The sequence below is a fragment of the Tinamus guttatus genome, unplaced genomic scaffold (genome assembly GCF_059628265.1).
Source record: "Tinamus guttatus ecotype Peru unplaced genomic scaffold, ASM5962826v1 Tinamus_guttatus_pri_ptg000096l, whole genome shotgun sequence".
NCBI lineage: Eukaryota > Metazoa > Chordata > Aves > Tinamiformes > Tinamidae > Tinamus > Tinamus guttatus.
Genome location: NW_028288630.1, coordinates 380,628 through 392,430, shown reverse-complemented (window position 1 = coordinate 392,430; position 11,803 = coordinate 380,628). Strand labels below are relative to the sequence as shown.

The following is an 11,803-nucleotide window of genomic DNA, read 5'->3' as shown; positions in this document are numbered from 1 at the left end:
GGCTGTGGGAGCGTTAAGGGGGGTCCTGATGCTTGTGGGGCCCTTACAAGGGTTTTTACAGGGGCCATAGTTTGGGAGGAGGCTACTGCAGGGGTTATGATGGGGGCCACAGGGTTCCCTAATTGCAGGGGTTAGTGTAGGTGTCGCAGGGGCTGTTCCAGGGCCTGGGGGCCGGTTGCAGGGGTGGTTAGAGAGGCCCTGTGGCCCTTGCGCGCGGGGCTCCCCCCGGACCGTTCCACGCGTTACCGCCCGGGCCGCCCCGTCCCGCGCGGCCGCAGCCCCCGCGGCGGCGCCGGTGCGGAGGGAGCGCGGGGGGGGGGGCTGCGGGGCGCGCGGCGCCGCAGGGGCTGCCGGGAGTTGTAGTCGCGGCGGGGCGCGGCGCCGCAGGGGCTGCCGGGAGTTGTAGTCGCGGCGGGGAGCGACGCCGTTCCCGCCGTGCCCCGCGGCGCCCGGAACATGGCGGCGCGGCGGCGCTGAGGCCTGTGGCGGCGGCGGCGGCGGTGAGGGCGGCGCGGAGGCCGCGGGCGGCTCCCCGGGCCGGGGCGAGCGGACGGGAAGCGCCCGGGCCCCTCTGCCCCGCGGCGGCGGGGGCTCCCCGGGCTCCCCGCGCTCGGAGGTCCCGGTGCCGCGCTCGTCGCGCCGGGGCCGCGGAGCACCGGACGCTGCGTGGTCGGCGCTGGTCCCCGGCCTTGCCTGTCCCCCCGTGTAGTGTCCGAGGATCGGAGCCCGCTGCCAGTCCCCGGTGCCAGCCCCCATTCCTGGCCCCCCAGTATCAGCTCCCTGATACCGGCTCCCATTCCTCCCCCCCGGTACCAGGTCCCGGTACCGGCCCCCTATTCCCAGCCCCTACTCCCGACCCCCCGGTAGCAGCTTCCTCACACCGGCTCTCATTCCCAGCCGCCCGCTCCTGGACCCCATTCCCAGCCCCCCGGTACCAGCTCCCTGATATCAGCTCCCATTCCCAGTGCCCCGGTACCAGCCCCCACTCCTGGCCCCCCGGTACCAGGTCCCCGGTACCGGCCCCCATTCCCAGCTCCCACTGACTCTCTTCCTTCCCAGATGGCTGGGGAACTGGCAGACAAGAAGGACCGGGACGCGTCTCCCGCCAAGGAGGAGAGGAAACGTTCGCGCTCACCCGACCGGGACCGCGACCGTGACCGTGACCGTGACCGTGACCGCGACCGTAAGAGCTCCCCCGGCAAGGACCGCAAGCGGCACCGCTCCCGGGAGCGCCGGCGGGGCAGCCGCTCGCGCAGCCGCTCCCGCTCCAAATCTGCGGACAGGTGAGTGCGGGCGGCTCGTCGGGAAAGGCGCCCGGGCGCCCCGGGAAGGGGGCTGAGCCGCGTGCGCCTGCCCCGCTCCGCAGGGATCGCCGGCACAAGGAGCGCGACCGCGACAGGGGCAAGAAGGACCGCGACCGGGACAAAGATGGGCACCGGCGGGACAAGGACAGGAAGCGATCCAGGTGAGTGCCGCTCCTCGCCGCGTGCCCAGGCCCTGCCCGCTCGAAGCGGTGGCCGCTGTCCTGCCGTCTGGCCGGAGAGGGGACAGGGTGACGCTGCGCTCGCCGCCTCATTGCCCTTTGCTCTGCTCGGCAGCCTGTCCCCGAGCAGGGGGAAGGATTCCAAGTCCCGCAGGGACCGGGACTCGCGGAAGGTGGAGGACGAGGATGAGAACGCGCTGAAGAAGGAGAAGGTGCAGGCAAGGAAGGGGTTGGACACTGCTTCTGGGGGCGGCCACTGTCCCGCTGGCAGGAACGGAGCCTTCGGGGCTGCTGACGGCCCGACCCTTCATTTGCAGGCCCAGCCGCTGTCCCTGGAGGAGCTGCTGGCCAAGAAGAAGGCAGAAGAAGAGGCTGAAGCCAAGGTAGGAGCCGGAGCCCTTTGGGGTCTCCCTTTTCCCGTGGTGGCTGTAGCAGGGGGGACGTTTCCTATCCTGGCGGATAGGGACGCTCCTGTCCCCGTGGATGGGGACGTCCCTGCCTGGGCAGGGGGCCGCCCTGGCGTCGCAGCCGGCCCTGCAGTGAAGCTGCCCCCCCTGCCCCAGCCCAAATTCCTGTCCAAAGCGGAGCGCGAGGCCGAGGCCCTGCGGCGGCGGCAGCAGGAGGTCGAGGAGCGGCAGCGGCTGCTCGAAGAGGAGAGGAAGAAGCGGAAGCAGTTCCAGGAGATGGGCAGGAAGATGCTGGGTATGGCGGTGTCCCCACCACAGCCCCCCGCAGCGCCACAGAGGCCTCGGTTCTGATGCCCCTTCCCGGCTTCCCCAGAAGACCCTCAGGAGCGTGAGCGCAGGGAGCGCCGGGAGCGCATGGAGCGGGAAACCAACGGCACGGAGGACGAGGAGGGCAGGCAGAAGATCCGCGAGGAGAAAGACAAGAGCAAAGAGCTCCACGCTATCAAGGTACAGCCGGCCACGGACCCCCGGGCCGGGAGCGACCCGGACGCCAGGGCCCTTTCGCTGGGGCCAGGGGAGGGAGCCTGGACTGGGGGACGAGGTGGCCGCTCTGGCACCCCCAGGAACGGTACCTGGGAGGAGTGAAGAAGCGGCGCCGCACGCGGCACCTCAACGACCGCAAGTTTGTCTTCGAGTGGGACGCGTCCGAGGACACGTCCATCGACTACAACCCGCTGTGAGTGCCGGCGAGCGGGGCAGTGCTGGGGACACGGGGCAGCCCTGGCCCTGACGCTCCCTCCTGCCGCAGGTACAAGGAGCGGCACCAGGTGCAGCTGCTGGGCCGGGGCTTCATCGCCGGCATCGACCTGAAGCAGCAGAAACGGGAGCAGTCCCGGTTCTACGGAGACCTGATGGAGAAGAGGCGGACGCTGGAGGAGAAGGAGCAGGAAGAGTGAGCGTGCTGGGGGCACAGGGGGGGTCCTGTCTGGCTCTGTGTGCCCGTGTGGGGACAGAACGAGGGACTCTGGGTTACAGCATGTCCCTGTGCAAGCGGAGGGGAAAACCCAGCGTCCCCAGAGGTGCTGGGGCCGGCGGGTGAGTCCTGTCTCCCGTGCAGGGCCCGGCTGCGGAAGCTGCGGAAGAAGGAGGCCAAGCAGCGCTGGGATGACCGGCACTGGTCCCAGAAGAAGCTGGACGAGATGACGGACAGGGACTGGCGCATCTTCCGCGAGGACTACAGCATCACCACCAAGGGGGGCAAGATTCCCAACCCCATCCGCTCCTGGAAGGACTCCTCCCTGCCCCCCCACATCCTGGAGGTCATCGACAAGTGCGGCTACAAGGTGGGGACGCCGGAGCTGCCACCAGGGAGCCTGAGCTGGGACAGGAATCCTCATTCTCCGTGGCCTGGGCAGGGGGTGAGGAGGGCAGGGCGCGTTCTGCTCCCCAACGGCCTCTCCCTGTGCAGGAGCCGACCCCCATCCAGCGCCAGGCCATCCCCATCGGCCTGCAGAACCGCGACATCATCGGCGTCGCCGAGACCGGCAGCGGCAAGACGGCCGCGTTCCTCATCCCGCTGCTCGTGTGGATCACCACGCTGCCCAAAATCGACCGGTGAGTGGCCCGTCCCCTGCACCGCAGGACGGGGCCGCGGGAAGGGGGAGGGCGCAGCGGGTGACACGGCCTCACCCGCCGCAGGATCGAGGAGTCGGACCAGGGTCCCTATGCCATCATCCTGGCGCCCACCCGTGAGCTGGCCCAGCAGATCGAGGAGGAGACCATCAAGTTTGGGAAGCCGCTGGGCATCCGCACGGTGGCCGTGATCGGAGGCATCTCCCGCGAGGACCAAGGCTTCCGCCTGCGCATGGGCTGCGAGGTGGGTGCCCGGCCCTGGGGGCGTCACGGAGGGGCTGGGGACAGCGCCGGGCTCTGGGGGGTGGCCAGGTTGGCACCGGGCTGCGGACACCGTCCCCCTTTGCCCCTGGCAGATCGTCATCGCCACGCCGGGGCGGCTCATCGACGTGCTGGAGAACCGCTACCTGGTGCTGAGCCGCTGCACCTACGTGGTGCTGGACGAGGCCGACCGCATGATCGACATGGGCTTCGAGCCCGACGTGCAGAAGATCCTGGAGCACATGCCTGTCACCAACCAAAAACCCGACACCGACGAGGCCGAGGACCCGGAGAAGATGTTGGCCAACTTCGAGTCGGGGAAACACAAGTACAGGCAGGTGGGTGCAGTGCGAGGCACCGGGGAGCAGCGCGGCGGCCACGGAGGGGACGAGGGGGCGTTGCTGTCCCCAGGGGGGTGTCGCTGACGTCCCCTGTGTCTCTCGCAGACCGTGATGTTCACGGCCACGATGCCGCCCGCGGTGGAGCGCCTGGCCCGCAGCTACCTGCGCCGCCCGGCCGTGGTCTACATCGGCTCCGCCGGGAAGCCTCACGAGCGCGTGGAGCAGAAGGTCTTCCTCATGTCGGAGTCGGAGAAGAGGTGTGGAGAGGGCTCCTGCGCCGGGCTGGGGCACGGAGGGAGGATCTGGGGGGCTGGTACGGGATGCAGAGAGCAAAGGAGCTCTGGGAAGGAAGGGTGCAGAGCACCGTGGCGTCTCCTGGCCCAACTCTCCTCTTGCCCAACAGGAAGAAGCTGTTGGCCATCCTGGAACAGGGCTTCGACCCGCCCATCATCATCTTCGTCAACCAGAAGAAGGGCTGCGACGTGCTGGCCAAGTCACTGGAGAAGATGGGGGTGAGTCCGGGCCGGAGCAGCATCCGCAGCTCTGGCGGGGTCATCCCAGGCTCCGCAGGTCCCGTCCTGCACCACGGGACTCGCTCCCCGGCTCCTGGCTGCGCACGGAGACCCCGTGACTCGACTTGGGGCTCTGTGGGCACCGTGTGTCACCCGCTGACGCCTGTCCCTGGTCCCGCAGTACAACGCGTGCACCCTGCACGGCGGCAAGGGCCAGGAGCAGCGAGAGTTCGCCCTGTCCAACCTGAAGGCCGGGGCCAAGGACATCCTGGTGGCCACGGACGTGGCCGGTCGCGGTATCGACATCCACGACGTCTCCATGGTCGTCAACTACGACATGGCCAAGAACATCGAAGGTGGGTCCGGGCCAGCCCCTCGGGGCTCGGGGTGGGACGTGGCGCCGGTGGCCCCTCGGCCTGGGGCCGCCGCGTGGCCTGACCCCCTGTCCCGCCGCAGATTACATCCACCGCATCGGGCGCACGGGCCGCGCGGGCAAGAGCGGCGTGGCCATCACCTTCCTCACCAAGGAGGACTCCAGCGTCTTCTACGACCTCAAGCAGGCCATCCTGGAGAGCCCGGTGTCGTCCTGCCCGCCCGAGCTCGCCAACCACCCCGACGCGCAGCACAAACCGGGCACCATCCTCACCAAGAAGCGGCGGGAGGAGACCATCTTCGCGTGAGTCCCCGGGGCCGCCGTCCGCCTCCCGTCCCCCGCTGCGGGGACGCCAGGACCGCCGGGGCCAGGGGCTGCTCCTGTCCCAGCCCCGCCGGCCTCTGCGCAGCCGCGACTGCCGAGAGCAGAGACTGGGCCCGGGGCTCCCCTGCGAGTCCCCCGTTCGCTCCCAGGCCCCCTCCCCACGTCCGTCACGAACTGCTGAAGCCTCTGGAGGTTGTTTGGGGACGGGTCCCCCCTCCTCGGCCCGCGGCCAGGGCAGAGGCACCTTGGGGGCTCGTGCTGGGCTTCGCCGGCTGCTCCTGTCACCGGGGCTCTCCCGGGAGCTCTTTTTTGTCCCTTCCTCCCTTTTTTAAAGCTGAAACCCCAGTTCCCGCTGCAGGAATAAACCAACCAGCGCAGCAGCGCTGCCCTCCCTGCCTCCCTGCGCCGTCCCGCCAGCCCCCGCGCTCCGGGGGACCCCCGTGTCCCTGGCCCCTGGGAGCCGTCCCAGCCCTCCCGCAGCGCCGGGAGCCCTTCCCAGCGCCCGCCCCGGTGCTGCCGCCAGCCACAGCCCCCAAGGAAGGAGCCTCGGGGCCCCCCACGCCTCTGTCCCCCGTCCCCAGCCCAGGGACACGCACAGCCGGGACTCCGAGCACTCTCGTGTTTCTGAAACAAATTACAGGGAAATCGGTGCTTTCTACAAAAGAAATTGTAACAAATCTGTGCCCCGGCCGCGGGCTCGGCCCGGCTCTGCCGGGGCCCCGGGGCGGCTCCGGCCGCTGCCCGGGACCGCGCGGAGCTGCCCGGCGGGCTCCCTATTTACAGGGCTGTGCGGTGACGTGCGGTGACGTGCGGTGACGTGCGGCGGCTGCGGGGACGCGGGGGCGAGGGGGGGCCGGGCCCGGCGGCCCCCCGAGGAGGCGGTTTTGGGGGCTGCAGGGAGCAAATCGATGCAGAGCGAAGCGGGGGCGGCCCCTCCTCCTGGGGGTCCCATGCAAGGGGCAGGGGAGGGGGTGGCCGGGCGCCCCGGGGGAAGGGGCGACGTCCCCTCTGTCCTCGGGGCCGCGGTGGGCGCAGGGCAGGGAGGTGCTGCTGAAAATGTCCCCCCTGCCCCAGGGCCCGGTCCCTGCGGGGGGGAGGCGCCTCGCGGAAGCCACAGGGACCGGACAGGGAAAGGGAGGCCGGTGGCTCCGGCGTGGGGGCCCAGGCGTCCGGGCGGCCGAGCCCCTCCTGTGCTTATGGCTGAAGGCGCTGCCAGCGCCGGGCAGCGGCGGGTCCCGCCGGGGAGATTGTCTGAGCACCCCCAGCGTGGCCACGGGGACGTCCCCGAGCAGCGGGGACAGCGGGGACAGGGCCATCCCCGCGCCCCGAGCAGCGGGGACAGCGGCGCAGGGGACGTCCCCGAGCAGCGGGGACAGCGGCGCGGGCCGCGCGGCCGCCCCTCCCCGGCACTAGTAGCTGTCCTTGGCCCAGGGCCGCGCGCGGGGCCAGTTCCTGTCGGCGCGGGCGCGCTCGGGCGCGCGCTCCAGCAGCCGCTCCTGCGGCTCGGCGCCGCGCAGCCCGCCCGGGTGCTGCCGCGGCGGCTGGTAGAGCGCCGGGAAGGGCTCCGCGTAGCCGTCCTCGTCGTCGTCGTCCCCGCCGCGGCGCCCCGCGGCCGCCCACGCGCCCGGCGACGTCTCGCCCGCCTCGTCCGACGGCATGAGGCTGTCGTGCTCCAGCGGCGAGCGCTCGCCGCCCCGCTCCGCCAGCTGGCCCTGGGGACAGCGGCTGTGGGGACACCCGCAGCATCACCCGCCCCAGCTCCTTCCCCCGGCCCCCAGGGGACAGCAGGGGACGTTACCTGGAGGCCGGGGATGCTGGTGGGCGAGGGGACGGCGTGGGGCGCGTGGGGCGGGTGGTGCGTCGCCCGCCAATAGACCTCCAGGTACTCGGCCAGGTGCTCGCACGCGTCCTCCAGCTGGTTCTCGTCCAGGATCACGTCGAAGAGCTCCTGGGGTTGGGGGGGGAGCAAAGGGGGTTTGGGGACAGGGTGGGGACGCGGCGGGGCCGCCACGCGGGGCCGCGGGCTCACCGGGGGACACTGCACCAGCTTGTCGGCCGCCATCATCTGCACGTTGAGGTGCTTCACCTGGGACTTGCCGCGAGACTTGATGAGCCGCTGCAGCACCTGGGGGCGAGACGGCGCTCGGGGCGGGCGGGGGGACCCCCCGGAGCCCCCTGGCCCTGTCCCCACTCACTTTGGGGGAGGACACCTTCACGTAGACGATGATGGGCGCCAGCGACGTCTTGGCCAGCTGCGCCGGGTGGTTGATGGTGTCGGCGTCCAGCACCACGAGCTGCAGGGACTTGGCCAGCTCGAAGATGCGCTCGATCTCGCTCTGCACCTCGGCTGGGGACACGGCGGGGACACGGGGGCTGTGTGAGCCCGCCCGGCCCGGGGAGGGGTCCCGGCCCCCCGCGCTCACCGATGCTGGAGCGTGCGGCCGAGCGCTCCAGGATCGCCTGCTTGCCCAGGTTGTTGAGGATGGAGCGCTTGGCCAGCGACAGGTCGGCCGTGATGTGGGTGATGGAGATCCTGGGGACACCAAGGGGGGTGACAGGGATACAGGGGGGTACTGGGGACGAGGGGAGGTCCAGGGGGAGGAGGTCGCTCACCTGCCATCGAAGCGGTGCTTGAGGAAGTCAAAAAGGGCCTTCTGCATCATGTCGGTGACCTGCCACCGCGCGGGGATAGCGTCGGCCCGGGCAGATGGAGCCGCCAGCGCCGGTGCCAGGCGGCCCGTGGCCCTGCCATCTGCTCGCCACCATTCGGGGCGGGGGGCAGAGGACCCCCCCGGTACCTCGTATCCCTTCAGCGAGGGTCCCACCAGCACCACGGGCCGCATGGAGGGGACCACGTCGTAGGGCGGGATGTGCTGTGTCTGCGGCGGGGGGGACAGCAGCAACCGGCTGTGTCACCCCCTGCCACGGGACAAGGAGGGGGGGGCTCGAGGAAAGCAGCCCCCCCGGCCCCCTCACACATTTTGGGGCCAGGGTCTGTGCCCCCCCCCAGGTCTCACCTGCTTCTGCTTCTGCTTGGCTGGGGGGACAGGGACAAGAGACCAGGTCAGGAGCGCCGGGGGGGACACAGAGCTGCGCCCCCCGCCCGGGCGGCCCTCACCTAGGGAAGGGGGGGGCGATCGCCGGCTCCCGCTGTCCCCGAGGCCCGAGGCGTTGCCAGCTCTCCTGGGGGGGGCACAGGGCGGGTGAGTGGCACGGGGGGGGCCGCGGCGCCCGCCCCCCCGCTGCCCACCTGGCTTTCTGCTCCTGCTTGAGCCTCATGGCCTCCAGGCGCTGCGGGCTGGGGATGAAGGCGATGTCCCCCCCCTCCTTCACTAGGCGCCCGATCCACCAGTCATTGCTGTATTTCTGGGGAAGGGGCGGGCAGGGGGTGAGGCAGGGGCCCCGTGCCCCCCCCCCCCCCCCGCCATTCCGTACCCGGCCGCTCGCACCTCCTTGATGTGCAGGAAATCTTTGGCTTCAAAGTTGATGGCGGCTCCCTGCACCGGGCACTCCTCGTCCAGCGCCCCGCAGTAGCTGACATTGGTGCGCACGGCGAAGGCAACCGGCTTGTGCTGCGGGGGGGGCCGGGGTCAGCGGTCTGGCCTGGACCCCCCCACCCCGCTATCCATCCCACGGTACCTTGGCCCTCTCGAGCTGCTGCTGGGCCTGGCTCTCCGCCTGGCGCCGGGCGCCCTCGCGGTCCTCCTCCAGGGACACGTCGGAGTCCAGGGACGGGCGGCTGGTGTAGGAATCCGCGGAGCCCTGTGAGGTGGGGGGGGCTCAGTGCCGGGGGGGACCTACAGGACCCCCCTTGTGCTGCAGTGACACCCGCATGGTCCCCCCAGATGGTCCCAGGCTCCTGTGGACATTGCTGCTGGCAGGGACCCCCGTACTGGGGCAGTGCCCTAACGGGGGGCACCGGAACCCCGCTGCAAGGGACCCCCCCCCAGTGCAGCCCCCCCCCCCCCCAGGCTTTAGGGAGGGGGATTACAGCCCCCCCCCTTCCCAGAGTGCCCCGCTGAGCCGGGGGGGGCCGGGGCCTTGCTGCAGCCCCCCGCGCTCCCCGCGGTGGGGCCGGAGCCGGTGCCCGCTGCGCCCGGAACGAGCGCGGAAGCTGCAGTGAAATATTTATAGGTGCCTGGATGTGGCTGCGCGCCCCCCCGCGCCCCCCGCGGCGCTCCGGGCCCCGGCAGCCCGGGAGCTCCGAGCGGCTGCCGCGGGCACGGCGGGCACCGGCCCCGCTGCACCGGGCGCGTCCCCCGGGCCCCAGGACACGGGCAGGGACCTCCCCCCGCCCCGGCACGAGGCTCCGGTGACGGGAGAGGAGCCCCCTCCTCCCCTCCCCCTCCCCGCGCATCCCTCCGCTTTGCTGCCATCTCCGGGGGGGGCTGGGCTCCCCTCACCCATCCTGGGCTCCCTTCACCCATCGCAGCCGCTGCCCCCCCCGCTTGTCCCCCCCACGTGGCCGGGCTACCTCCCCCCTCAACGCGACATCCCCAAGACGCCCCCCCCTCCAACCTCGCGGCCACCCCCCAGCCCGGGCCTCCAACACGGCCCCGGGCCGCCCCCTCCTCCGCGCAGCCCGGAGCCCCCGCGGTTCCGTTCCGGGGGGGGGGAGGCACCGGCACGGGGGCGGGGGGCGCTCCCGGGGCCCCGCGGCACCTACCGGGAATGTGGCGGGGGTGGAGGGGGGGTGCGAGACCGACGCCGCCGCGAACAAAAGCCCGGGAGGGGGCACCGGGCCGGGCCCCCCCGGCGCGCGCAGCCCCCGGGGCGCAGTCGCCGCCCCCCGTTGCACAACCTGCCCCCCCCTACCCCGCCGCGCAGCCGCCCCCACCGAGCGCCCCCTCCCCGCGCAGACCGGCGCCGGTTCCGGTGCCGGTACCTCGTTGAGCAGGAAGGTAGCGCTGGAGTCAGAAAACGACATAGACGGGGCGAGCGGAGCCGACCGCCCGCGCCCCCGGCCCCGCCACCGGCACCGGCTCCGGTTCCGGCTGCGGCTCCGCCTGGCCCTGCCCGCCTCGCCACCGCCCCTCTCCGCCCCTCCCCGCCCCCGCCGCCCCCCCGGGCCTTGCGGAGCCGCCGCCCCCGCCGCTGCCAGGGGGTATCGGGACCCCCTTCCCGCCGCGGCCCCTCTCCGGTTCCCCCCCCTCGCCGGGGATGCTTCGCCCCGGGCGCTCCCGAGCGGCCCCAAGGAGCAGAGGGGGGTCCCTGGACGGAGCTCCCGCGGGGAAGGGGGCGGGCGGCCTCCGCCGGGGGTCCCGGGCCGGGGGGATCCGCCGTACCTCCATGCTCCGGTGCGGCGGCCCCGCTCCTGCCCCGAGGCGGCAGCAGCCCCGTCTGCAGGGCGAGCCCTGCGGCGGGGCCGGAGCCGCTCCCGCCCCCCCGCCGCGCCCCCCCCGCCCCCGAGGAGGGGGGCAGCGGCGGCCCCGGGGGAGCGGCCCGGCCCGCCCCGTTACCGCGCGCCGGCCGGGCCCGGGGGGGCCGCGGGGGGGCCCGGGCGGGGGGGGCGGCGGGGCCGGGACGGGCCCTCTCCGAGGTGCTGAAGGGGACGCAGCGCCGGGCGGGGGGGGCTCGAAGAGGCCGGGGGGGGAGGCCGGGGCAATGGAGCGGCGGGGAGCGGGACGCCGGGGGATGCGCCGCGCCCGGGCCCTGCTCCGCTCTCCCCACGCGGCCCCGGGCCTACGAGCAGGACCCGGTACCCGCCGCTCCCCCCCTCGCTGCGGGCCCGGGGGGCTCCGCTCGGCCCGGTGTGAGACGGAGCCGCCGGGCGGGGGCGGCAGGAGGGCGGTCCAGTCCCCCCGGCCCCTCCAGCTCCGCTGCCTCAGTTTCCCCGCCGGTCGCCGGGCCCCGCCGCGGCCCCCGACCCGGGCTGCTGCCCCCGCCCCGCCAAGGACCCACGCCAAGACGCGCCCCCCCCGCCGCCGCCGCCGCCGCCGCCGCAGCGCCGGTGCCCGGCGGCCCGGCCCGGCCTGACGCAGCACTCGCTATTTTTAGCCGCGGGGAGCGGCCGTTGCGGGGCCGCCGGGGCCCGGTGCGAGCGCCCGGTCCCCGAGGAAGGGTGGGGGGGGGCGCGGGGAGGGCGGACCGGGAAGGAGGCGGCGGGGGGCGGGCAGGGAGGAGAGCAGTGCCGGGACGCCTGGGCCCCGCGGGGCCGCTCCGCGGTGCCCGCAGCGCCGCCGCAGCCGCCGCCGGTGGCGCGGGGGGGCGGGGGGGCCGCGGCGCTCACCTGCCTGCGGAGGATGCTGGACGTGGTGTCAGACGAGGTGCTCCCGTCCGAGCGCTTGAAGCGGCTCTTGCGCTTCGGGAGGCGGCGGGGGCTCTGCGGGGCGGCGGCGCTGAGCCCCGGCCCCGCCGCACCGGGCATCGGGCCGGCCCGGGAGAGGAAGGGGAGGGAAGCGGGAGCCGCTCACCTGGAAGGAGCCGGCGGCCGCGGGCTCCGCCGCACCGGACATACCCGGCGGCAGCGC

At 73.4% G+C, this 11,803-nt stretch overlaps 2 protein-coding genes across 5 annotated transcripts; one reads left to right on the top strand and one right to left on the bottom strand.

The window, feature by feature from the left end:
• The first annotated feature begins 1,059 nt into the window (after positions 1-1,059).
• DDX23 (DEAD-box helicase 23) lies at positions 1,060-5,350 on the top strand. Its single transcript, XM_088520671.1, has 16 exons — positions 1,060-1,283; positions 1,367-1,465; positions 1,599-1,695; positions 1,801-1,866; positions 2,047-2,185; positions 2,264-2,397; positions 2,514-2,626; positions 2,699-2,842; positions 3,008-3,233; positions 3,359-3,504; positions 3,589-3,766; positions 3,879-4,121; positions 4,230-4,381; positions 4,528-4,636; positions 4,818-4,992; positions 5,093-5,350. Exons 1-16 carry the CDS (start codon positions 1,060-1,062, stop codon positions 5,314-5,316), a joined length of 2,469 nt encoding a protein of 822 aa, XP_088376797.1. The 3' UTR covers positions 5,317-5,350.
• Positions 5,351-6,742: 1,392 nt separating this feature from the next.
• Positions 6,743-11,803, bottom strand: CACNB3 (calcium voltage-gated channel auxiliary subunit beta 3). Of its 4 annotated transcripts, none has more exons than XM_088520675.1 (14): positions 11,747-11,803; positions 11,563-11,655; positions 8,973-9,095; positions 8,783-8,905; positions 8,584-8,699; positions 8,452-8,516; positions 8,351-8,370; positions 8,132-8,212; positions 7,947-8,005; positions 7,757-7,866; positions 7,529-7,680; positions 7,363-7,458; positions 7,132-7,281; positions 6,743-7,045 (listed from the first exon to the last, which is right to left on the bottom strand). In XM_088520675.1, the coding sequence occupies exons 1-14, from the start codon at positions 11,786-11,788 to the stop codon at positions 6,743-6,745; spliced, it is 1,533 nt and encodes a 510-aa protein (XP_088376801.1). In that variant the 5' UTR covers positions 11,789-11,803. The 4 variants fall into 4 exon arrangements, with proteins under 4 accessions (XP_088376801.1, XP_088376798.1, XP_088376800.1 ...); XM_088520672.1 differs by having other exon boundaries at positions 8,132-8,206; positions 11,747-11,796; XM_088520674.1 differs by lacking the exons at positions 11,563-11,655; positions 11,747-11,803 and adding an exon at positions 10,619-10,705.

Excerpts from the sequence above, each read along its gene's own strand:
- DDX23 (XM_088520671.1), top strand. The coding sequence starts at position 1,060 with ATGGCTGGGGAACTGGCAGACAAGAAGGACCGGGACGCGTCTCCCGCC. Across the intron at positions 2,186-2,263 it reads GATGGGCAGGAAGATGCTGG|AAGACCCTCAGGAGCGTGAG; the intron begins GTATGGCGGTGT and ends CGGCTTCCCCAG. Across the intron at positions 2,843-3,007 it reads GAGGAGAAGGAGCAGGAAGA|GGCCCGGCTGCGGAAGCTGC; the intron begins GTGAGCGTGCTG and ends TCTCCCGTGCAG.
- CACNB3 (XM_088520675.1), bottom strand. The coding sequence starts at position 11,788 with ATGTCCGGTGCGGCGGAGCCCGCGGCCGCCGGCTCCTTCCAG. Across the intron at positions 9,096-11,562 it reads CCAGCATCCTCCGCAGGCAG|GGCTCCGCGGATTCCTACAC; the intron begins GTGAGCGCCGCG and ends CCCACCTCACAG. Across the intron at positions 7,681-7,756 it reads GGCCGCACGCTCCAGCATCG|CCGAGGTGCAGAGCGAGATC; the intron begins GTGAGCGCGGGG and ends CCGTGTCCCCAG.